The 23,738-nt window shown below is 42.7% G+C and overlaps 2 protein-coding genes and 1 long non-coding RNA gene across 3 annotated transcripts in view; 1 reads left to right on the top strand and 2 right to left on the bottom strand.

The window, feature by feature from the left end:
• LOC117811230 (NACHT, LRR and PYD domains-containing protein 3-like) overlaps nt 1-7,381 on the bottom strand; it is a 574,987-nt gene extending 567,606 nt beyond the window's left edge. Inside the window, 8 exon segments of the mRNA XM_034681392.1 lie at nt 644-817; nt 914-941; nt 944-1,077; nt 3,642-3,815; nt 4,272-4,445; nt 4,533-6,333; nt 6,592-6,799; nt 7,341-7,381. Coding sequence (XP_034537283.1) covers nt 644-817; nt 914-941; nt 944-1,077; nt 3,642-3,815; nt 4,272-4,445; nt 4,533-6,333; nt 6,592-6,799; nt 7,341-7,343 — 2,696 coding nt within the window. The 5' untranslated portion in view covers nt 7,344-7,381.
• Nucleotides 7,382-7,979: 598 nt separating this feature from the next.
• Nucleotides 7,980-10,978, bottom strand: LOC117811266. Its single transcript, XR_004630964.1, has 4 exons — nt 10,852-10,978; nt 8,595-8,625; nt 8,258-8,348; nt 7,980-8,093 (listed from the first exon to the last, which is right to left on the bottom strand). It is a non-coding gene; the product is annotated as an uncharacterized LOC117811266 (long non-coding RNA).
• A 6,520-nt stretch (nt 10,979-17,498) lies between these two features.
• On the top strand, nt 17,499-22,624 carry LOC117811243 (G2/M phase-specific E3 ubiquitin-protein ligase-like). Its single transcript, XM_034681413.1, has 9 exons — nt 17,499-17,599; nt 17,717-17,760; nt 18,202-18,392; nt 20,366-20,452; nt 20,538-20,791; nt 20,874-20,999; nt 21,719-21,859; nt 22,060-22,174; nt 22,332-22,624. The coding sequence occupies exons 3-9, from the start codon at nt 18,293-18,295 to the stop codon at nt 22,547-22,549; spliced, it is 1,041 nt and encodes a 346-aa protein (XP_034537304.1). The 5' UTR covers nt 17,499-17,599; nt 17,717-17,760; nt 18,202-18,292; the 3' UTR covers nt 22,550-22,624.
• The last annotated feature ends 1,114 nt before the right edge of the window (nt 22,625-23,738 follow it).

Below are 23,738 nucleotides of genomic sequence, written 5' to 3'. Positions count from 1 at the left end.
GAGGGGCCTGATAACTGAAGGTTCTACCTCCCATACTACTTTTAGAGATTTTAGGTACAACTAGCAAGCCTGCATGTTGGGAGCGTAGAGTTCTAGAGGGGTAATAGGGCACTATGAGCTCTTTAAGATACGAGGGTGTCTGATTTTTAAGGTCTTTGTAGGTTAAAAGAAGGATTTTAAATTCTGTTCTACATTTTATTGGGAGCCAGTCTGCATGTTCATTCATAAAGCTTGCATTGACCGTTTATGGTTGAATGTGGGCGTGAAGAGGGTGGAACACGAGGCTGAACTTTGTGAGCATATCTCCAGGTGGTTTGTGATTTATAAACGGAACATTGCGTAAAGTTTGCGTGTGAACGGTTTTATAAATCAGAATTATTTTTGGCACACGCCATTTCCGGGTTTTTGAAGTACCTACTCTTTTAGTAGGGATTCTACGCACTCTTTTATAAATGAGACCCCAGATCTGGATCTTTCTACTGGATAGATTTGTTCTACTTGATAGTCTTCTGGTGGTCTGTGTGTTCTCTGATTCAGGTCCAATCACTCCTCTGAAAAGACTTCAACTCAACAAGATCTTTGTTAGTGAATGAGATGTTTTCTTTCAAACATTCAGTGTTTGAGTTGTTGTTGTCTGTTATACCTCAGTGTATCCAGTCTGCAGAGGGGATCCTCCAGTCCAGCAGACAGCAGATCCACTCCTGAGTCTCCTGGATGGTTGTAGCTCAGGTCCAGCTCTCTCAGGTGGGAGGAGTTGGAGGTCAGAGCTGAGGCCAGAGAAGCACAGCTTTCCTCTGTGATCAGACATCCTGACAGCCTGGAGTTAGAAATAAAAACATACAGTCAGCAAAGTGTTGAAGTTTGGACCATTTAAATACAAACAACCATAAACATTATGAGAAGGAAACCTGACCTGAAAGTTTCCAGTTTACAATGTTGTAAACAGACAGCGGCTCCACTCCTGAATCCTGCAGGTGGTTGTTACTCAGGTCCAGCTCTCTCAGACTGGAGGACTGTGAGCTGAGGACTGAGGACAGAGCTTCACAGCTTCTCTCTGACAGGTTACATCCAGCACACCTTAGAAGACATGGAAACATTTACCCACTCTGCTGTTGTTTTCAAATGATTGAGAGCTGTGCATGTTTATGTGATGTTCAATAAATCATCTTTTCTTTGTCTTACATTGTTCTAATAATCAGCCAGTATTAATAAAGACAGACTGACTATGTTGCTTTTCCTGACCTATCCTTGCTGCAGTGTTGTAGTGGAGTCACCAACCTGCAAATCTGAGTCTGAGTAAAGTCCTCACTATTTGAGTCTGAGTCAAGTCCTCATTATCTGAGTCTGAGTTGAGTCCTCATTATCTGAGTCTGAGTCGCGTCCTCACTTTCGGAGTCTAAGTCAAGTCCTCATTATCTGAGTCTGAGTCGAGTCCTCACTATCTGAGTCTGAGTCAAGTCCTCACTATCTGAGTCTGAGTTAAGTCCTCACTATCTGAGTCTGAGTCGAGTCCTCATTATCTGAGTCTGAGTCAAGTCCTCTTTATTTGAGGCCGAGTCGAGTCCTCATTATCTGAGTCTGAGTCAAGTCCTCATTATCCGAGTCTGAGTCAAGTCCTCACTATCTGAGTCTGAGTTAAGTCCTCACTATCTGAGTCTGAGTCAAGTCCTCATTATCTGAGTCTGAGTCGAGTCCTCATTATCTGAGTCTGAGTTGAGTCCTCATTATCTGAGTCTGAGTCGCGTCCTCACTTTCGGAGTCTAAGTCAAGTCCTCATTATCTGAGTCTGAGTCGAGTCCTCACTATCTGAGTCTGAGTCAAGTCCTCATTATCCGAATCTGAGTCATGTCCTCACTATCTGAGTCTGAGTTAAGTCCTCACTATCTGAGTCTGAGTCAAGTCCTCACTATCTGAGTCTGAGTTAAGTCCTCACTATCTGAGTCTGAGTCGAGTCCTCACTATCTGAGTCTGAGTCAAGTCCTCATTATCCGAATCTGAGTCAAGTCCTCACTATCTGAGTCTGAGTTAAGTCCTCACTATCTGAGTCTGAGTCAAGTCCTCACTATCTGAGTCTGAGTTAAGTCCTCACTATCTGAGTCTGAGTCGCGTCCTCACTTTCGGAGTCTAAGTCAAGTCCTCATTATCTGAGTCTGAGTCGAGTCCTCACTATCTGAGTCTGAGTTAAGTCCTCATTATCTGAGGCCGAGTCGAGTCCTTGTTATCTGAGTCTGAGTCGAGTCCTCACTATCTGAGTCTGAGAAGAGTCCTCACTTTCTGAGTCTGAGTCAAGGTCTCATTATCTCAGTCCGAGTCGAGTCCTCGTTATCTGAGTCTGAGTCAAGTCCTCGTTATCTGAGTCTGAGTCAAGTCCTCATTATCCGAGTCTAATTCGAGTCCTCGTTATCTGAGTCCGAGTCGAGTCCTTGTTATCTGAGTCTGAGTCGAGTCCTCACTATCTGAGTCTGAGTAGAGTCCTCACTTTCTGAGTCTGAGTCAAGTCCTCATTATCTGAGTCCGAGTCAAGTCCTCACTATCTGAGTCTGAGTTAAGTCCTCATTATCTGAGGCCGAGTCGAGTCCTCATTATCTGAGTCTGAGTCAAGTCCTCATTATCCGAGTCTGAGTCAAGTCCTCATTATCTGAGTCTGAGTCTAGTCCTCACTATCTGAGTCTGAGTCAAGTCCTCATTATCTGAGTCCGAGTCGAGTACTTGTTATCTGAGTCTGAGTCGAGTCCTCACTATCTGAGTCTGAGTCAAGTCCTCATTATCTGAGTCCGAGTCGAGTCCTTGTTATCTGAGTCTGAGTCGAGTCCTCATTATCTGAGTCTGAGTAGAGTCCTCACTTTCTGAGTCTGAGTCAAGTCCTCATTATCTGAGTCCGAGTCGAGTCCTTGTTATCTGAGTCTGAGTCAAGTCCTCATTATCTGAGTCTGAGTCGAGTCCTCACTATCTGAGTCTGAGTAGAGTCCTAACTTTCTGAGTCTGAGTCAAGTCCTCATTATCTGAGTCCGAGTCGAGTCCTCGTTATCTTAGTCTGAGTCGATTCCTCATTATCGGAGTCTAAGTCGAGTCCTCATTATCTGAGTCTGAGTGGAGTCCTCATTATCTGAGTCTAAGTCGAGTCCTCATTATCTGAGTCTGAGTCGAGTCCTCATTATCCGAGACTGAGTCGAGTCCTCATTATCTGAGTCTAAGTCGAGTCCTCATTGGTTATATTTTTTATTACAAGGAGGGCGGCTACTTGAATCCAAACCATTGACGGTCTGAACCTGGACTGACTTTGTGGGACTGGTCTGATGGTCTGAACCTGGACTGACTGTGTGGGACTGCGCAGTAAATGCGCGCAGTGCTTCTGTTGATGAGGGGACGCGCTCAGAGATTCTGCTGCACTGGGATCACTGCTGGTGTCCAATAAACTCAGCCCTTACACTGTTAATCAGAATTTAACTAACCAAACAACTCAGACCACATGGTTTAGTTACTTCAGTCAGTAATATTACCGTTAGCATGCTAACACAGTAAAGTGATGAACGGTCTCAGAAACTTTAGAGTCATGTGGAACTTTGTGAATCGATGTTGCTGACATTCATTGGATTATTGTCTCTGATAGTGTCAGATTTTACTTTCAGGTTTACACTTACCTGACAGTTTCCAGTTTACAATGTGGACTCTTCAGTCCAGCAGACAGCAGCTCCACTCCTGAATCCTGCAGGTGGTTGTTACTCAGGTCCAGCTCTCTCAGACTGGAGGACTGTGAGCTGAGGACTGAGGACAGAGCTTCACAGCTTCTCTCTGACAGGTTACATCCAGCACACCTTAGAGGACATGGAAACATTCACCCACTCTGCTGTTGTTTTGAAATGATTGAGAGCTGTGCATGTTTATGTGATGTTCAATAAACCAAATTCTTTGTTGTACTCGTTTAAATGTGTCTATTAATCATCAGCCTTCATTAGGACTGACTGCATTTGTTGACTTTCCTTACCTATACTTACTGATAATTTGAGAAACTTTAGAGTGATGTGGAGCATGACCAAACTGTGGTGCTTTCAGGGAAGGATAGTTGTAATGGCATTCTTTGGTAAATGTTCAGAACATACTAAGTAGCTTATGATTGGCCTTGGACGGGCCCACCTGAGTTTTTCTGTTCCCACTCACACAGTGATTTCTGCCTACGCTGCTGATGAGGAACTTTCTGTTTCAATGTCATTTACATTCATTGGATTATTGTCTCTGATAGTGTCAGATTTTACTTTCAGGTTCACACTGACCTGAGAGTTTCCAGTTTACAATGTGGACTCTTCAGTCCAGCAGACAGCAGCTCCACTCCTGAATCCTGCAGGTGGTTGTTACTCAGGTCCAGCTCTCTCAGACTGGAGGACTGTGAGCTGAGGACTGAGGACAGAGCTTCACAGCTTCTCTCTGACAGGTTACATCCACTCAGCCTGAAGAAGATGATGAGAACAAACAAATGGTTTCAGTTGTCATGAACAGAATGAATTCTATTTCAAATGTCTCCCTCATGAACTCACACAGCTTTGTTGGAGGCTTTGATCACTGGCAGCAGCCTCAGAAGAGCCTCCTCTGAAGCAGAGTACTTCTTCAGGTCAAACAGGTCCAGATCTTTCTCTGAGGACAGTAAGATGAAGACCAGAGCTGACCACTGAGCAGGAGACGGTTTCTCTGTGGAGAGAAGTCCTGATCTCAGGGACTGTTGGATCTGCTCCACTAGAGACCGGTCCTTCAGTTCATTCAGACAGTGGAACAGGTTGATGCTTCTCTCTGCAGACAGATCCTCACTGATCTTCTTCTTGATGTACTGGACTGTTTTCTGATTGGTCTGTGAGCTACTTCCTGTCTGTGTCAGCAGACCTCTCAGGAGAGCCTGATTGGTCTGCAGTAAAAGACCCAGGAGGCAGCGCAGGAACAAGTCCAGGTGTCCATTTGGACTCTGTACAACCTGGTCCACAGCACTCTGATGGAGACGGTTCAGTTTAGGTTTGTCTCTAAAGATTTTAGAGATCAGGGATGTTGGTTGTTCTTCCATCAGGTTGAGTCCAGACCTGGTGAAGGTCAGATGGACATGAAGAGCAGCCAGAAACTCCTGAACGCTCAGGTGGATGAAGCAGAACACCTGGTCCTGGTACAGTCCTCTCTCCTCTCTGAAGATCTGTGTGAACACTCCTGAGTACACTGAGGCTTCCTTGATCTTGATGCCACACTCTGTCAGGTCCGACTCATAGAAGATCAGGTTTCCTTTCTGCAGCTGATCAAAAGCCAATTTTCCCAGAGACTGGATCATCTCCCTGCTCTTTTTATTCAAGTGTGGATCAGTCTCAGCTCCTCCATCGTATTTGATGCTCTTTAGTTTGGACTGGACCACCAGGAAGTGGATGTACATCTCAGTCAGGGTCCTGGGCAGCCCTCCTCCCTCTCTGGTCTTCAGCACATCCTCCAGAACTGTAGCAGTGATCCAGCAGAAGACCGGGATGTGGCACATGATGTGGAGGCTTCGGGATGTCTTGAGGTGGGAGATGACTCTGCTGGCCTGCTCCTGGTCTCTGGATCTCTTCCTGAAGTACTCCTCCTTCTGAGGGTCAGTGAACCCTCTGACCTCTGTCACCATGTCAACACACTCAGGAGGGATCTGATTGGCTGCTGCAGGTCTTGTGGTGATCCAGAGGTGAGCAGAGGGGAGCAGGTTCCCCCTGATGAGGTTTGTCAGCAGCACATCCACTGAGGTGGACTCTGTAGCCTCAGTCAGGATCTGATTGTTGTGGAAGTCCAGAGGAAGTCGACACTCATCCAGACCGTCAAAGATGAACACAACCTGGAACTCTTCAAACCTGCAGAGTCCTGCTTCTCTGGTCTGAGTAAAGAAGTGATGAACAAGTTCCACCAAGCTGAACTTTCTCTCTCTCAGCACATTCAGCTCTCTGAAAGTGAAGGGGAATGTGAACTGGATGTCCTGGTGGTCTTTGTCTTCAGCCCAGTCCAGAGTGAACTTCTGTGTTAAGACTGTTTTCCCGATGCCAGCCACTCCCTTTGTCAGCACTGCTCTGATTGGTTGATCTCTTCCAGGTGGGCCTTTAAAGATGTCTTCTTGTCTGATGGTGGTCTCTGGTCTGTGTGGTGTCCTGGATGCTGCTTCAATCTGTGTGACCTCATGTTCATCATTGACCTCTCCAGTCCCTCCCTCTGTGATGTAGAGCTCTGTGTAGATCTGGTTCAGAAGGGTTGGGTTTCCTGCTTTAGCGATCCCCTCAAACACACACTGGAACTTCTCCTTCAGGTGAGACTTCAGTTTACGTCTGCACTCTGGAACAACAGTTCCTGAAAGAACAGAAGAGAAATGTGATGAATGAACTGAAGCTACTATCAGTCTGATGAATTTACACTTTCAGACATCAGGATGGATTTGATTTTCCTCCTCTCTGAAATCTCTTCATCAGCTGTGAACACTTTCTCACAGCTCATAGATGTGATACAAACGTGTGCATCATATTAACAGCAGAGTTTGAAATGTAAACCTCTCCCATGTTGTCTCTATTTCCTCTCTCCATCATGTTCAATGTGTTCAAATCCTCTTACTGCTCTGCAGACAGTCAGCCAGCTCCTCCTGCTTCATTCTCCTCAGGAAGTGCAGAGTGATCTCCAGAAAGGCCTCTCTGCTCCTCCTCTGCTCTTCATCCTCATCCTCCCTCTGACTCGCTAAGCATTCTGGGTAATCTGGACTCAGAGCTCTCTGGATCTCCTTCAGCTCGGTCTTTACAAAACCGATGATGTTCTCCTGGAGCAGCTGGAGCACAACAAAATAGAACATCAGCTCATCTGTGACAGACAGAGAGCCTGCTGGTATGCAGAGTCCAGCATGGAGACTGGATCACAATGCTGCTTCAGGACTTAGTCTGTGGATGGTCCTGTCTTCTACAAATCAAGTTTCTCTGAAATGAACTTCCTGTTGGAGAAATCTCCTGGTGTGCTTTCCTCCAGAAGAAGTCTGCAGTGACTTTAGACCTGATGTGTTTGTTAGAATGAAGCTGAAAGCAGCAGCTGTCATTAACATGAAGCCAAGTGTTTCTGTTGTTTAGACCTCAAACTGGACTCACTTTGTGAACTCTGCTTCCAAAGTCTGAGCCTGTGTGAGAGCAGCATGACCTCTGACCTCTGACTGTGTGCAGCTCAGAAATGTAAGGCTTCATTCAGTCAGTCAAACACTGAGTGTGAAGAGAATTCAGGCAGAGATGATGTTTGCAGTGTAATCAGGAAACACAAACATCCAAACAGAATGAGTGAGTGCTCTGATTCTCAGGAGGAGCTGTGTTTGTACATTTACTCACCATCAATATAGAGTCCAGCTGTGTTTGATGCTGCTGGGCAGACTGACCAATGGGAGCCTCTGATCTCTGAACTCTGTGGAACAAATATAACATCATGTAGTGTATATAATATAATGACACACAGTGTTGATGTGATAGATTCTATGTAGTGGATCCTGGTAGAAACACTGCTGGATCCTCCTACAAACACAGGACACACATGAAGATACTACATGCTGAGTACAGTTCTTTCTGCCTCCACTCCTGTTTACTGTGTTAATCCTGATAGAAACACAACCAGTGACTAATGTTCACCTTCACAGAGAAAACACCAACCACAGTTACAAAGGTTTCACACACACAACAGGAAGTTCACTTTGAGAGGCTTACCTTCCATCAGCACTCATCTTTAAAGATTTGAACTCAATAAATCAATCCAAAGATATGTTACTCTTTAAGGACACACAGCTGGGTCCAGGTCCAGAGGAGTCTGGTCTCTGATGTTGGACTCTGACAGAATCACAAACACTGATGAACAAACATGAACTCTGAAAATCTTCCAGGTTTGAGTGCTGCTGAAATTTACTACAAACTTTTCTAATGTTTGATTCTGATAAAAACGCTGAGATTGATTATTACACTGAACCATCAGACTGACGGCCATCTTTGAAGTCAATCCATCCACCCTTAGACCGATCACTCCTTAAGGACACACAGCTGGGTCCAGGTCCAGGTCCTGGCCCAGGAGAGTCTGGTACATGTTGCTGCTTTGGCCTTCAAAACACACACACACACACACACACACACACACACACACACACACACACACACACACACACACACACACACACACACACACACACACACACACACAGTGATGTGAGTGCTGAGCTCTGACATGGAGCAGAGTCATGGACAGGTAGAGATCCTCCTCTCACCTCTGAGCTTCATGTTCCCCACACAGAGTGCTTTTAGAGGGAGGAGCTCCCTCCTCTCCGTCCTCACACTGATTCATGGCAGAGCTTCCACCTTCACACAAACACAACATGTTCATCATCACAACAAGCTTTACACCACAGAGACACACACTGCTCTCTGACACAGTGTCATTCCTGCCTCTACCACCAGATGGATCCACGTTCATTATATTCTCTTGATGAAGCGTTCCTCCTTGTTGACTCCAGAGCTCTTCTGGATCCATTTAGAGTTCAGTTCAACATGAAGACACAAGAAAACTTCCACTTTGATGTTTGGAAGAATGAAGGAAGTACTCACCGGGTCAATTTAGATCCACTTCCTGCTTCACCTGTAGAAGAACCACAGAGAGAGACTGGGGTGGAAAAACTGTAGATAAGGAGATGGACCAACAAACAAGTCTTTGTCTTGTTCATAAAATACCTTTAGGAACAGATCAGAGCCGACTAGGGGTGACCCCAAATAGTCGAATATTGGACGATTCGTTCTAACGAGTCTTAGTCGACTGCCAATCTCATAGTGGAATATTTGCATATGAAACGTGGATCATTCCATTCAAACCATGGGGGGGGTTCATAATTTCTAATTTTACATTATTTTCCTGTTTCCCATAAAAATAGTTTCTCATTTAGCCTATTTTATATAAATATAGACTTATTGAATGTAATTCTGAGAACAGCTCTTGAAGTGTTAAATCTCCTTAAAGTGGTAATTAAATCTCCCCTGGTAATTAAAGGTGGACTCTCCCATTTAGCGGGACCTGTGGAGCAGACGCACCTCAGCTGGCCTTTAAATCTTTCTACGTTTATGGTAGCTCAAAATGTCAGGAAATAAAACTTCAGTTGATCCTAAAAATTTTTAATGAAGATGAGGAGCAGCTTCATGAAGAGGGCTGTGAGATCAAGGATTACCGGACCACACAAAAACTGTACGGGGCCAAAAGAACCAGGAGGGATACCCAAAGCTGTCTGAAGCCTCAAAAACAATCCACAGCATCCCATCCACCTCCACACCATCAGAGAGGATATTCTCAAAGACAGGATTTACAGTCAACAAAGACAGGAGCGCACTTCTGCCCGTACACATGATGGTTTTCCTCACGTACAGTTTGAAAAGACTCAAGCGGACAAAGACGAGATGAAAGACTGTTTTAAAAGGTTCTGTTAAGAGATTTAAAAACCCTTTAGCTGGTTCAGGTTTGATTATGAACATTATAAACATGTTTAGCCTTAAGTTGGACAAACTACCCTCCACAGTGCTGCTCTCTGCTGTGTGAACACTGTTTAAATATCTCCTGATTCCTTACTCTATAGTGGAGCGATGTTCCATGTTTAACTGATGGCGGCCTTATTGGAGTTTTCTCTCCTTCATCACCTCGTTGTTTTTGCAATAAAGATTTAAAAAATCTAAGTTTTATACTTATAATATTCTGTTGTCCCTTTTACTTTAAGCTGAGTCTCTTAATTGTAAATGGTTATGTGTAATATTGTCATGCAGTCACCATCATGCAGACTTTGGGTCAATAAGGAAAAACAACAAACATTCCACTATTCATCCACTATGGGCAAAATCTGATGGATGAGATTCCACTAAGCAAATCCTTAGGAGGGCTCACCCCTAGAGCCGACAGAGTACAGAGTCTTCTCTCTGCTGACTGACACAGAGAAGCTGTATCTGCTGGTTACTTCCAGCTTGTGGTTTCATAAATCACATGCTCTCTTCACAGTTCACATCTGTCAGCAGCAGCAGAGCGCTGACCGCATTTCATGGCACATCCTGTTTACCAGATCCTCCAGTACTCACCACGTGAGATAAAACACACTTAACATTAGAATAAGGTTTAATCTTAATCTGCAAGAGGGACCTTTTAAGGACCTATGTGCGTTTGGATAGCAGGAACCAGAGTCTAAATTTAGTTCCTGGGTAGTTAATCTCCCCCTGTGAAGTCCCTGCTCGGGGGAAGTACTTTTCAAAGGTCTAGGAACTTTTGGGGGCAGTGATTAATTTCACCCACTGCCTGCCTGCCTGCCTGCCCGACCGCCTGTCTGTCTGTCTACCACTGAACAAAGTCTAGAACTGTTAACATGAAATCAGCCTGACCTACAACCAGAAAGCAGAGTCCAGCTCAAAGCACACAGACAACAGGAACCTGTAGAGACTTCGTGTCAGGACATGTGAGACCGCTCAGAGTGACACTCAGAGACAGGTTTTAGATTTCAAATATCACTTTACTGAATATACAAAGACATAGAGGTAATAATCTTCAGGACTCTGAGGGCAGACCTGGGACAAAGTGGGAGAGACCTTTTCCTTATTCTACACTGCTCACTGAAATCTTCATTTACATATCCCATTCTGCTTCAAACATTTCTTCATTTGGCTATAATCCACTTCCTCTTTTGGAACACGGCAGCACATACGGCTGACGTGTGTTTGTGTTAGCATTAACCGTTCACATCAAAGTGCAAAGGAAGAGCAGACACACAGTCTGGAGTTACTTTGATGAACTTTCAGGTTGAAACATTATGGTTGGTTGTTTCTGTGTCCGTTTACTTACTTTTGTTAGTTCCTTTGTTGAGTTTGTCTGTTCAGTTCAGCGTGCGCTCCTGCAGTGAGAGAGGAGCCAGCCCAGTGTTTCCTGAGTTCATACAAAGTGTTGATGTCACTGTAATGTCAGCGGCTCATATCAAACTGTGTGGGTTTCCTGTTCTGTCCTGTTCTGTGAAAGGTGTGAAAGAAGTCTATGGTTGACTTGTTTTCTGTGTCTTCAGTTAAATAAAGGATGTTTGATTTGATATTGTGGGCTTAAGAGAAATGTGACAGTCCTTCCTGTGCTTTAGTACACTCTGCTGCAGTTAGTGTGTTGACTGAGCAGCCTATAAAGACAGAGGAGGTTTGCTCCTAAAGGGAGAGAGGTGAGGCCGTGTTTCCTTTAATATATATCTTAGTGTAACCAAGCTAGGGCTGGAAAGGGATTTCTGGGTTTAGAAGATAAAATACCAACAACGCCACCTTGGGACTTTCACCCAAAGAGTTTTAACAATATACTTATTTTTAGTTACCGCCCCTTTAACAGAGGGTTTCCCCTTTAACAATACACAGGTTAGTCCACAAATTAATACAAAGGCATGGTTTAGAAAACTATACACAATCTTTATTTAATCGGTAGACAAAATAGTTTTAAACCACAACAATTACTACTTCCATGAACAGACACCAGAAATCAGTGTTGGGACACCGCTAACTGCAGCCAGGCTTATCTGAATCAGGCCTATAAACACGGCACACTCACGACAATAACACAAACATCTAGTTAATAAATTAGACGATGCAAAGAACATGAAAAAGCCTGACAGTAAACTGTAGCTACAGCCACGGCTGCTTACACAGCCTGGACGAGGATACTTCAACACTGTTACTGAGCAGAGTCTTTAAATCACACTGTTACTGAGCAGAGTCTTTAAATCACACTGTTACTGAGTAGAGTCTTTAAATCACACTGTTACTGAGTAGAGTCTTTAAATCACACTGTTACTGAGCAGAGTCTTTAAATCACACTGTTACTGAGTAGAGTCTTTAAATCACACTGTTACTGAGTAGAGTCTTTAAATCACACTGTTACTGAGCAGAGTCTTTAAATCACACTGTTACTGAGTAGAGTCTTTAAATCACACTGTTACTGAGTAGAGTCTTTAAATCACACTGTTACTGAGCAGAGTCTTTAAATCACACTGTTACTGAGTAGAGTCTTTAAATCACACTGTTACTGAGTAGAGTCTTTAAATCACACTGTTACTGAGTAGAGTCTTTAAATCACACTGTTACTGAGCAGAGTCTTTAAATCACACTGTTACTGAGTAGAGTCTTTAAATCACACTGTTACTGAGTAGAGTCTTTAAATCACACTGTTACTGAGTAGAGTCTTTAAATCACACTGTTACTGAGCAGAGTCTTTAAATCACACTGTTACTGAACAGTCTTTAAATCACACTGTTACTGAGTAGAGTCTTTAAATCACACTGTTACTGAGCAGAGTCTTTAAATCACACTGTTACTGAGCAGAGTCTTTAAATCCCACTGTTACTGAGCAGAATCTCTAAATCAAGACAAAAAGACAAGGCAAAAGTGGCAATCTGCAACAAAATACATGAACGTTAACCACTTACATACAACAACAACACACGGCACATTAAAGCTGGGGTTGGTAGTCAGATTTAGATCCACTTTTTGTTATACTGGTTAAAATGATCTTTATGTCCTGATGGTAATCATTACATAATGTGTTCTTAAAAAAGAGCGAAGAAAAGCTGCTATCTACAGCCGGAGTAAACCTGGGAATACACTAACCAATCACCGTTTTTTGGCTCCCCAAATTTTAAACCAATCAAATCCTGTCCAGCCGTTCTGCCCTCCTCCTGCGCGTACATTTCCCCGGTGTGCACTCCTCCAAGTCCCCGTCTCCTGCCTCTACTTCCCCTGACTCTATTTACTGCCCCTCTCGCTCGTCCTCGGGCCTGTCCCCTCTGACCTGATGAGGTGCTTTGCTCAGGACTGTAGTCCGGATCAGAGTCTAAAAAGCTCTCACCAACAAGCAGAATAATTAATGACATTCAGTAAGTCCTACAGAAAATATATATTTATTGTAGCGTCCGTCCGGACACTGTAGTGATGACGAGCCGATTGGTGAACACGTTGAGTTTTAATAACCGGTCACTGTCGGCCGTGATCACGCCAACCAACAAAACAACAATCAATGTTTGAATGAATGAAGAACTTCTCCTCTCCTCTCTCCCACTCACACACTCTACACCTCTCCTGATGCCTTCACTGACCGTCAACACTGTAGGAATTAAGAGCATCTACACTAAACATGTTTAACAGACAGTAGAGCTGTTACAGTATTATATATGTGTTATAACTTTTCTCCTGATCTCGTGTCACCAGTACAACTGGATAATGCTAGAATGATAGTTGTGAGTACTAACAGCAGCCATGTTTGTTTGTGTTTTTAACTTTCACTATGAGAATGTTTTGGTGAGGACCGGTTTTGAATCAGTCACCATCATATGGTCGAGAATCAGCGGTGCTCGTGCATGTGAGCGGGGGGGGGGGGGCGTCGTTTTGGAGGAGCTCTGAGGGGAGGAGGGGAGGGGTTAGACGGAGTCCTGAGGAAAAGCTATATTCAAATTCATGCTGGTTTTCCGAGACTACCAACCCTAGCTTTAAGATAAACAAAACCCAGTTGAGGTTTACCTCGGCCGTCCGCAACCCTATCACGTCACTACCTCACGCTCGTACCGCGTACTATATGCGCTTCCGGCACACAACGATCCGCCAACCCGAAAGGAACACCGTCCTGAAATAAAAGTGAAAGTTACTCACATGTACGGACATTGAAAACACTTAACACACGCGACTCGTACCTGCTCTTAACCCGGAGCTCTGCAGAGACTGAAGGGAGCTCCGTCACTCAATTTTATCCCCGCAAACAACCAGGTAACCGCAGGTGATTGGTTCCCACCCAGCTGTGGGGCATGAGCGCTAATCAGCCAGTTACATCTAGTTTAAATAATGTTTAGGTGAACAGAGAGATAACAGCTTATTTTGTACTTACACATGCTGAGACAGAAGGCTGCATGGACCTTGGTGCTCTGAGGGAGACAGAAAGCAGAGGTGAGGTCAGATATGCTAGATTCATCTGATACTGTCTCTTCTAGAATTAAAATAAGAACTATTTAATAAACTCACAATGAAAGAAAAGAACACATGTAAACTCCACATCAGGGAAAGGCAAACCTTCACTCCAAAGGGAGAGAAAGAGAGGACAAGTGGGTCAAGAGTGAGGATGAGACTATTTCAAAACATGTACATTGACAGTATTGGTGTCTTTAAAATAATGCAATAATAGATGGCTGCATTCATTACAGTCACTCTGTAAAAGTAGTAGGCTTTAGGACCATCCAGGTGGATGTCAGTAAGAACACATAACAACAGTATACAGTATAGTAAACTTACATGACTGAAGAATGCCTGTGAAGTCCACACCAATGAAAGGCACATCCCTGGAGCACCCCTGGGGGACAGGGGCCGCACCTTCCTGCAGTCCAACTTGAGCAGTAAGAACATGGCAGTAAGTTTGACACATTTTGCTGCGTCCACTTGTTTTTAACTTTTTCTCTCGCAGCTTTTCTGCACCCCCCTTGCGCTTTTGTTGTTTATCCATTTCCACTCACTTCTCTCCAACTCCTGTCAGCTCTAATGGCAACATTTGATAACCTGGGTCAAGCAGGAGGGGAGGGGTGGGCCGAGGAAGTCTGAGAAATGTCATTGTTTTTTCATAAATCAACAAATGGCTCATCGCGGTCGATAGAAATGATTTATAATATTGTAACGTCCGTCCGGACGCTGCAATGATGACGAGACAATTAGTGAACACAAGAGCTTTATGAACTGGTCACTGTCGGCCGTGACCACGCCCACTAACAACACGAGAATGATTAAATGAAAGAACTAACAACTTCTCCTGTGCTGTCTCTCGTCCTTCAAGCTCACACACACTCTCACTCACACACACTCTCACTCACACACACTCTCACTCACACACACTCTCACTCACACACACTCTCACTCACACACACTCACTCACACACCTCAGCCCCTCCCTCCTGCTGCACTGCGTGCCGCTCACTGATGCCTTCACTAACTGTCAACACTGTAGGAATTAGGAACATCTGCACTGAACACATTCAACAAACAGTAGCTGTTACAATGTACTTTTTGGGTTAAATTATGACAGCCCAGGGCCGGCCCAAAAATGTGCGTCGGCCCACCGGGCAATGTACCCGGTACGCCAGATGGCCTGTCCATGCCTGCTTCTGGACCAATTAATTTTATAGCCTGAAAAATTTCCGAAATGAGAGATGGTCTCTAGAATGACTGGTATGGTATATTCAGAATTGGTTACATACAACAAGATATCATCAGCATATAATGAAATTTTGCTTGTAGTATCACCTGTCTTGTATCCATGAATACAGGGATTACAACAGATTATTTGAGCAAGAGGTTCAAGGACTAGAGCGAAAAGTAAAGGAGACAAGGAACAACCTTGCCTTGTGCCTCTATGCAGTTGGAATGAAGCAGAGAGCACCTTGTTAGTAAGAACTCTAGCACATGGCTGATGATAAAGAATTTCCAACCACTTAACAAATTTGTTACCTATATTATATTTCTTCAGGGTAGCGAAGAGGCAAGGCAAGGATCAAAAGCCTTCTCTGCATCGAGAGAAAGGACGACTAAATCATCTGTTTTCCAGTCCTGAGTATAAATTACATTGAAAAGGCGTCTTAAATTAAAGAAAGAATGCCTGTTGGGTATAAATTATGGAGGACTAAATGTGCCAAAATGAAATATTTAAATATATAATTAATTAAATAATTAAATGTGTCATTAATTATTGAATTTTGGAAATAAATCAACAAATATACAAATAAATATATAATAATTTAATTAATCAAGTGCATATTTTATTAATAAATTAAATAATTATTTAAATATGGCATTAATTATTTAAATTTGGTAATAAATTAATAAATAATTTATGAAATACATAAATAATTAAATAAATGTTTAAATAATTATTTAAAATTGTCATTCATTTTATGTAAAAACACATCTACTAATTTCACTATTTATTCAATAATTTAAATATTTATTTAATTATTTCAAAGTCTCTACCCCAGCAATGCATCATGAAATAATTGTATCTGTCACTGCTGCTCGTCAAAGTTTCTAACATCTGATTGGTTACTCAACAAAGCAAGTCATGACAGGTCGATCACAGATAATGGATTGAAGCAGACGCAGTGAATGCAGCTGCCCCCGCGGCAAAAAAAACAACCTATGAAAATGGATGGATGGCAGTGAATGGACTCCGATACTCTAGGCGGCAGTGTTCATCCGTATATTCGTTTCGGTACGCTCTTCATTTGCAGCCGAAAAAAAATAGTTGCTGATGTTTTATACAGTTTAGCATAGACTGGATGATACAAGGGAATAGGGCAGACGGATCAATCACTTTACTCGTACACCTCGCCGTTGGTGCGAAGTGTTATGATGTCCAAAACCTGTCCGGAGCTGCTAAGAGAAGCAGCTCATTTGATTGAAGAAGCCCTTAGGAGAACCCCACCGGCAGCACCGGTACAGCAGATACCTGCCGCTACACCACGTACACCTGTTCAAGGTAGGTATGGCGCCGAAATTTCATTGAGCTGATTATGCTAGCTAGCCGGCAAAATGGTGTTAGCAGCCCTTAAGTTGGGGTATTATTAGTTATACCTTTTTAGTGGTTGTTTGCTTTCTTTATTACATTTATCAGTGACATTCGTTGTAATTGCGTTAAGCAGGGACTTAAGGATGTTATAACTTTGAGGCGATCATGGGAGCTGCAACATTTTCTCTGTGTTGCAGCCGAAGTAGCAAGGCTCTTTGCTCCGTACAACGGCGGCGGCGGCGCCAGGGCCAGGAGACGGACAGCACACAGCTAAGTCATCCGAAGAAGCTACACGCACACTTTCTGTTGTTTGGCTGACAACAAGGCTGATAAAGTTCCAAGCATTCAGCTTAAAGCAGACCTTCTTGCATCAGGACTTGGAGAACAAAGGGTGGCGTTTTCAGGTTAGTCTGAAACAAGAAATTTGGCAAAACACAGTTTTTAATTTAAGTCAATAAGTAGGAGTTGTATTTTAATTTAATTTTATTGCCATTCGTGTTGACCTATTTTACATATTAGACTCAATTATGTGATTTTCTTGGTGTGTATTTGTTATCACAGCTTAGCTTTTGGTGTTTTAGTTATGCACATTATGTTTATTTACAGGAAATGACAACGATCCCATGGTTGTAACAAATAAACTGATGGAGGTGTTTCCAAAGCTCCGAGAAGGGGGAGGCTTTGAGTTTCTAAAAATTGCAGGATCTACTCGCAGTCGAAATCTTGCACTTCTTCAATGTCCCAGCACAGGATACACCCTTGCCTATCTAAAAGATCCATCTACAACAATTGGACAGGCTACAGTTTACATACACCCACTTCAACAGGACCTACCCATTGATTCAGTATGGAAATTTACACTGTCACCATTTGATACATAATTAAAATAAATTGCACTGTGGAGTTTTGATCAACAGATTTGTTGTTCTTAGGAAAGCTCGGGACATGCCTCTGGTCCAGCCATCTCATGTATCACTTGTCAGAAGGAGGTTCCCTTCTCTGAAATGAAACTGCACCGAGCTAACTGTGATGGGTATGCACTCGTTAAAGATATATAAGAATTATCTATTCATTTTCAATAATACATGTCTTTTTAGTGTTTGTGCACACAGACGAGAGGAAATGACAATAACATTTTCTGAACTTCAAGGACCCCCATGCAGGAAACACATAGAGAAGGAGAGGGAGACCGTGGTGAGGAAAATGATAGAGAGCCACCCACTGACAGGGACAGTGTTCCAGTGAGGCCTGAAACATCTGTAGAGAGTGAATCAGAACCAGTAGTGACTGAAAGTGAGAAGATTGATCTTAAAGAACTTGACAGTGGTTTGTGTCATCACAGTAGGAATGCTATGATATTGTGCATAATTAGAACTCAGTCAATAGGAGAATAAAACCTTTAACTATAATAAATAATGACTTTAATGACATGCCATTATCACTGCAGTTCTATAGAACCTTAGAAACACTTCCTTATACAGTTAAACAGAACACATTTACACAGACTACATGTAAGTAAAGCTTGGTAGAACAGCAAAGAAGCATCATTCTGATGTTCCTCCTTTTCTGTTGATTGGAAGAGTTCATATGCATTTAACATGCAAAGTAGTTAAATTTATTTTTGCTCTTGTCTAGACTGGAAGATTATGGAAGAACCAACTCTGGCTGCCCAAGTTTTCAAAGAGAGCAAAGTGAACATGCAACTGGGAAGCCTCTTAAACTGAAAATGGATGTAAGGGAGAGTGAGGAGGACAGGGAACGGGCGCTTCTCTCATTCTACAAACAGCAACAGGAATGGGCATGTCCACTTCATTGTACCCTTGATGGTAGGTAGATTAGGGTTAATAGCAGTGGCGGCTGGTGGAGTTTTCTCCTGGGGGGGCTACAACTCCAAAATAGTACATGTTTGCTTGCTTTTTGGTAAATGTCTGAGGTATCACACCAGTGTATTTACATACATGAAAACAGCAACATTGTAATGTCATGTACTGTTCTAACTTTTGTACATAAATTTTGCTCTTCTTTCCTTGAGAGAAATACATTTCTCAATGACTCTATGGTTAAAGTCAGGGATGCTTTTCACAAGTTTCTTCTCCATAGAGAGCACGGCCAGTGCATTGAGACGATCCTGTGACTTTGTGTTCCTGAGGAAGGTCTTGATTCTCTTCAGTGTTGAGAAGCACCTCTCAGATTCAGCAACATTCATTTGATTGTCTTGCTGCATCACCTGTAATAGATAAGTGACCATGGTGATGGTGTCTCATGACTGTAGTATTCATGCTGCCACTGGTGCAGTAGGCTAAATAGCTTCAGTAGATCATTGATTAATAAGATTTGTGTTTACCATGTGTATAAGCTGTGTAAGCTAATCATTGTCTCAGTACTTATTTAAAGAGGTGTAGATATTATTCATGTATCACCAATTAATGTGTGTGTAGTAATGACATTACATGCTCGCCAGCAGAGGGCACTGTTACATTATGTATAATGCTTGTTAACAAATAATCTGTCAAATAATAGCATTACTATTCCTGCCAGTTTAACTTTTCTGAAAAGTTCTTTAAATCAGTAATACCTGTCTTAATCCATGCTGGGTCAGATCCTGATGTTTGGAAAAGGAGGCAGGGAAAGCAGACTAACGCATTAGCATCACTGCATGTAGTTAGCCTTGTTGCTAAACCAGGTCCTGGAAAAAGACCGGGTGTATTGTCTCCCTCTGTCTTTGGACTGATGATTAATGTTGATGTTCGGCTGATCAGGTCCACGCTCTGTCGCGTGGAGCTTCTCCTGATATGTTCTCCTCTCTAAAGGTGATGTTTTGAGTGACTTCACTGAGTTATTTACTTTCTCTGCGTCTCTGTCCGATCGTCTCCTACTCCCACGGCTCGAGCTGTCACTCAGCCGCGCTTGATGACAGACGGCTGTGACGTCAGCCCCATGACAGGAGAGTGGTGGTATGTAAATCAAGCTGCATTCAGCTCTGGGCGCAGGGAAGGTGCGCCCCGACACGGCCCTATCTCTTGTATTGAAGAGGAGCTACTGCGCATGTACAACTTTTAACGAGAGTCTATGGCCAAAGATTTCTGCGCCCCGGAGGAAAACTGGAGAAAACCAGTCTATGGGGAAAACCCATGGGGAACATACGTCACCAATCAGACAACACAGATGAACGAAACAGCTTTGCTAATAATTATTTAACTATACAATATTAATCTTGCTCATTTTAAAATATATATACATACAGTTCAGAATATTATTTTATTATTTAATTTTTTTTTTTTTAATGTCTTGTGGTGGTTGGTGGGGCGGCGCCCTAGCGCCCCTATTGGCCAGCCGCCACTGGTTAATAGTATAAATATGTCCTGTTACATTAATATCAATTATATGTCTTATATGGAATGGTATTAGTAGTTTACTGGTCCCATCAGGTAATTTGGCTGATATTAATATAATCTGCATTGGCTGTTCATGCTGTCTGCATAACAGTTAATGTTAGTGATGGGCAAATGAAGCTTCATGAACCAGTAGTTGTATTTTTTGACTCCTCTAGATGGCGCTCTTGGTTTAAAAATAAAGGCTCAATGAAAGCCAATTCAGTGTGCTTTCAACCCTTGGTTGAACAGAGAGCGCCATCTAGAGTGCTCAACTAACACAAGAAAACGTTCATGAAGCTTCATTTGCCCATCACTAGTTAATGTGTTTGCCCTTTCTTCCTAAAACTTGTCAAGCACTTATAGCCTTGTTACAGATTGTTTCCAGTGTGATGTTATCAGTTTCCAGTATTCTTTTTCTTTTTTAGGTGATGCTGCTGTTGGACAGGGAGTGATGCGGTACTTTCTGACAACAATAATATCCAAACTCCAGTTTGGATTCAGAATGAATCTTGGTAAATGTGCTACTATTTAGGTTAATGTCATGCATTTTAAAAGTTAATTGTTTGATTTTAACCCCTGCTCTGTTGGTACTTACAGGAGGAGTGGGCCACACTCTGCTATTTGAAGGTGAGCCTGACCGTCTCGTCCCAGCTGCATCAGAGGTGCTTATTGAGAGCAACCTCTTCCGGGTTGCAGGAAGGATGATAGCCCATTCCTTTTTGCATGATGGCCCCCATGTCACAGGATTAAGTCCTGCTGTTATTCATGTGCTGTTCAATGGGGACCCTGAAACTGCAACAATTGTTGTCGAAGACTGTCCCGACCTGCACATCAGGAGTATTATAAAAATGGTATGTAACACACAAACCAAAAAACCCTTTGCCTTGCAAAATTCCTGGACAGGTTTAATACCTTGTACAATCTAAATTCTAGCTCGAACTTGAAGAACTTACCCAGGAACAGAAGGACACAGTGTCAGATCTCTCCCTGTCTTGGGATCTCCCAGCAGTCACTAAAACGAATCAGAGGTGGCTTCATAACAAGCTTCTAGTACACGCGGTGAGTTTCTCCTACTGATTTTGTGAATTATCCTTCTGAAATTGAACTCATCCCCCACCCCATCCCCCATCTATCATCAATTATTTTTCAAGCTAAGCAATTCTATCACATCTGCATTTCTTTTGCACATATGGAGCGCTGCCTGCAAGCTAGTTCAGGCAGACAACTCGAGCCGCGCTCATCATACTGACACGTCACCACCTCTCCATCAGCTGATCTCAACATCCTCATTCGGCGGTCTATTTAAACGGCAAGCCTCCTGTCTCTGCCTCTGCTTGCAGTGCTCCTGCTGTTCTGCTCAGTGCTGTGTGAAGTTTGTCCCCACCTCCTCCCCGGCTTCCACCTGCGGGCTCCAGGGGGTTAGTCCTCTCTCATTGCTCCTAATGTCTGCATTTAAATAATCTACGAGGAGTAATGAAATTCGGAGCCCACACGCCAAACACAATACTGTATGCTGCAATAAACTTATTAAGTAAACGTGAGTTGTCTGACTGAACTGTATTTCAATTACAAACTAATTGGAACTGCAGGCAGGATTATTACAGAACCTAAACTCTCTTTAACTTGTAATCTGGGCAGGGAGTGGTTTGGAGTTGCAATATGAAAGGGAAAATTGGGGAAAAAGCACTGCATTGGAGTTTTATAAACACTTTCTACTGTGCCAACTTTTGTAGAATTCTAATATTTGGTCAGTAATATGTGTTTTGCCTTTCTTGTAGGTCATTGGGAGGACCATGCGCCAAATGAAACAGTTGAGAAAGGGGTTGAAAGATGTGATGTTATGGCCCCTGCTGACATCTAGGCCGGATGTTGCCCCACTTCTTTTTCCGAAAAAGGCAGGAATGCAGTTTGTACCCCAGGTGATTTAGAACATCAAACTTACTAACAATACTTTCAATATTAATAAATGTGTGTGTGTGAATCGTAATTGTCTTGTTAACTGAGCTGGATATTTTCTCAATTACAAAGACTGATATCTATATTCCTTTTCATCAGTGCTAAATTATAAATTATCCTAGATGCCAAAATACATTTCAAACTGTTTTTTTTTTAATTTCAGATGTTCCTAGACAAAATCACATGGCCTGTGGAGGACAGTGATGATGAAGATGAAGAACTTGACATTGAGTGCAAGTGCCGCATCACTGCTTTTCTGCGGATGTTCATTGAAACGGGTATAGCTATCTTATTTTGCAATTTATTTTCATGTTTACCAATGTCTCTATGTCCCATAAACATCTCATTTAACACTGAAGAATATATGGAATACTTAGGGATTTCAACAGTTGAAGTGCACCAACTGTGTTTTTTAACCACTTTATGACTCTTGAGCTTCATCAGATACACTGGCCCTGTTGCTGAAATTTTGGGTCGGCTGGGAAATGCTCCCTCCAGAACTCAAAGTGGAGATTTCCAGGGGAACCTTTCCAACATCCTCCACATGCTTTGAGACACTGAAGCTGCCAGCTCATTACAACACCTACAAAGACTTTGAGGAAGCTCTTGTTGCTGCCATAAACAGTGCACACACTGGATTTGGTCTTGTTTAGGTATTTTCAGGCAATGATGTTGCTATTCTTTTATTCAGTATAAAAGGTCAAGTTGAGTGAAGTGTTTTTCCAACATTTAAAGGTGACATATCACGCTTTTCTCATCAATATATATTGGTCTAAGAGGTCCCCAAAACATGTCTTTAAAGTTTATGCTCAAAAAAACACTTTGAAATCAGATTTTAGCATGCCTGAAAAACTCTCTTTGTCAGCCCTGCTCAGAACGGTCTGTTTTCTCTCTGACCACGCCCCCTCAGGAAGTGGATGTGCCCTCTGCTCTCCAGCATGTTGATCTAATGTTTACATGTTGGCTGAATAGACACACTGCTTACAGACTTACTTCAACCCTCTGAATCTGATCCAGAATCTGATCCTGACGGAGAGACGCCTGCAGCAGGACCTTTCTGAACCATTGGTCACAGATTTAGTGTTTCTTGGTACACAGCGACGAACATGTAGCTATGTGGCTATGCTAACTAGCGCTAGCACTTTTCCATGATAAATAAAAATCATCCACTAGATCTTCAAATCTGCAGATGTGGGGAGTAAAACCGACCTTTGTGTTTATTAAGACGGCCTACAACTAGCATGCCTCCCTCCTAAGCTCCTTGTTAGCACACACGTGTGCAGGGAATGAAAAACGGAGGCAGAGTTGAGTTGTATTTTATACAGTCTATGGGCTGAACAAGCTCCGAGCTCTGACTCCGTGACAGACCAGATATTGTTGTGACGTAACAAAAACACGGAAGTCTGAAACGGCTGGTTTCACACACATTTACAGAAAGGTGGAGAAATCAGAACAGGGGCAGAATGGATTCTTTTTTTATTTTCAGGTTTTTTTTAGACATGCCAGGGAAACATATTCCAGGTAGGGAACCATTAAAAAGTCGATTTGGCATGATATGTCACCTTTAAGAAAGAGTGAAGTGAAAATAAATGATGGTACAGATGGAGCAAAATCGTTCTGATTCTAATGATATAATGACAGCAACAAACATAGTTGGAGTAGAAATAATAACAACAATAAGTCATGAATGAAAATAGAAGAGGTAAATAAAATTTGAAAAAAAAAATTATATATACTTAGCTTTAGCTTTCTACAAGTAGCCTCTGCACAGTCCATGTGTAGTTTTGTAGAGGTTACTGGATTTATTTCACTTTTGTGTCTGCACTTGAAAGAAAACACACA

The sequence above is a fragment of the Notolabrus celidotus genome, chromosome 4, assembly GCF_009762535.1.
Source record: "Notolabrus celidotus isolate fNotCel1 chromosome 4, fNotCel1.pri, whole genome shotgun sequence".
Taxonomy (NCBI): Eukaryota; Metazoa; Chordata; class Actinopteri; order Labriformes; family Labridae; genus Notolabrus; species Notolabrus celidotus.
This window is presented reverse-complemented; position numbering and strand designations above follow the sequence as displayed.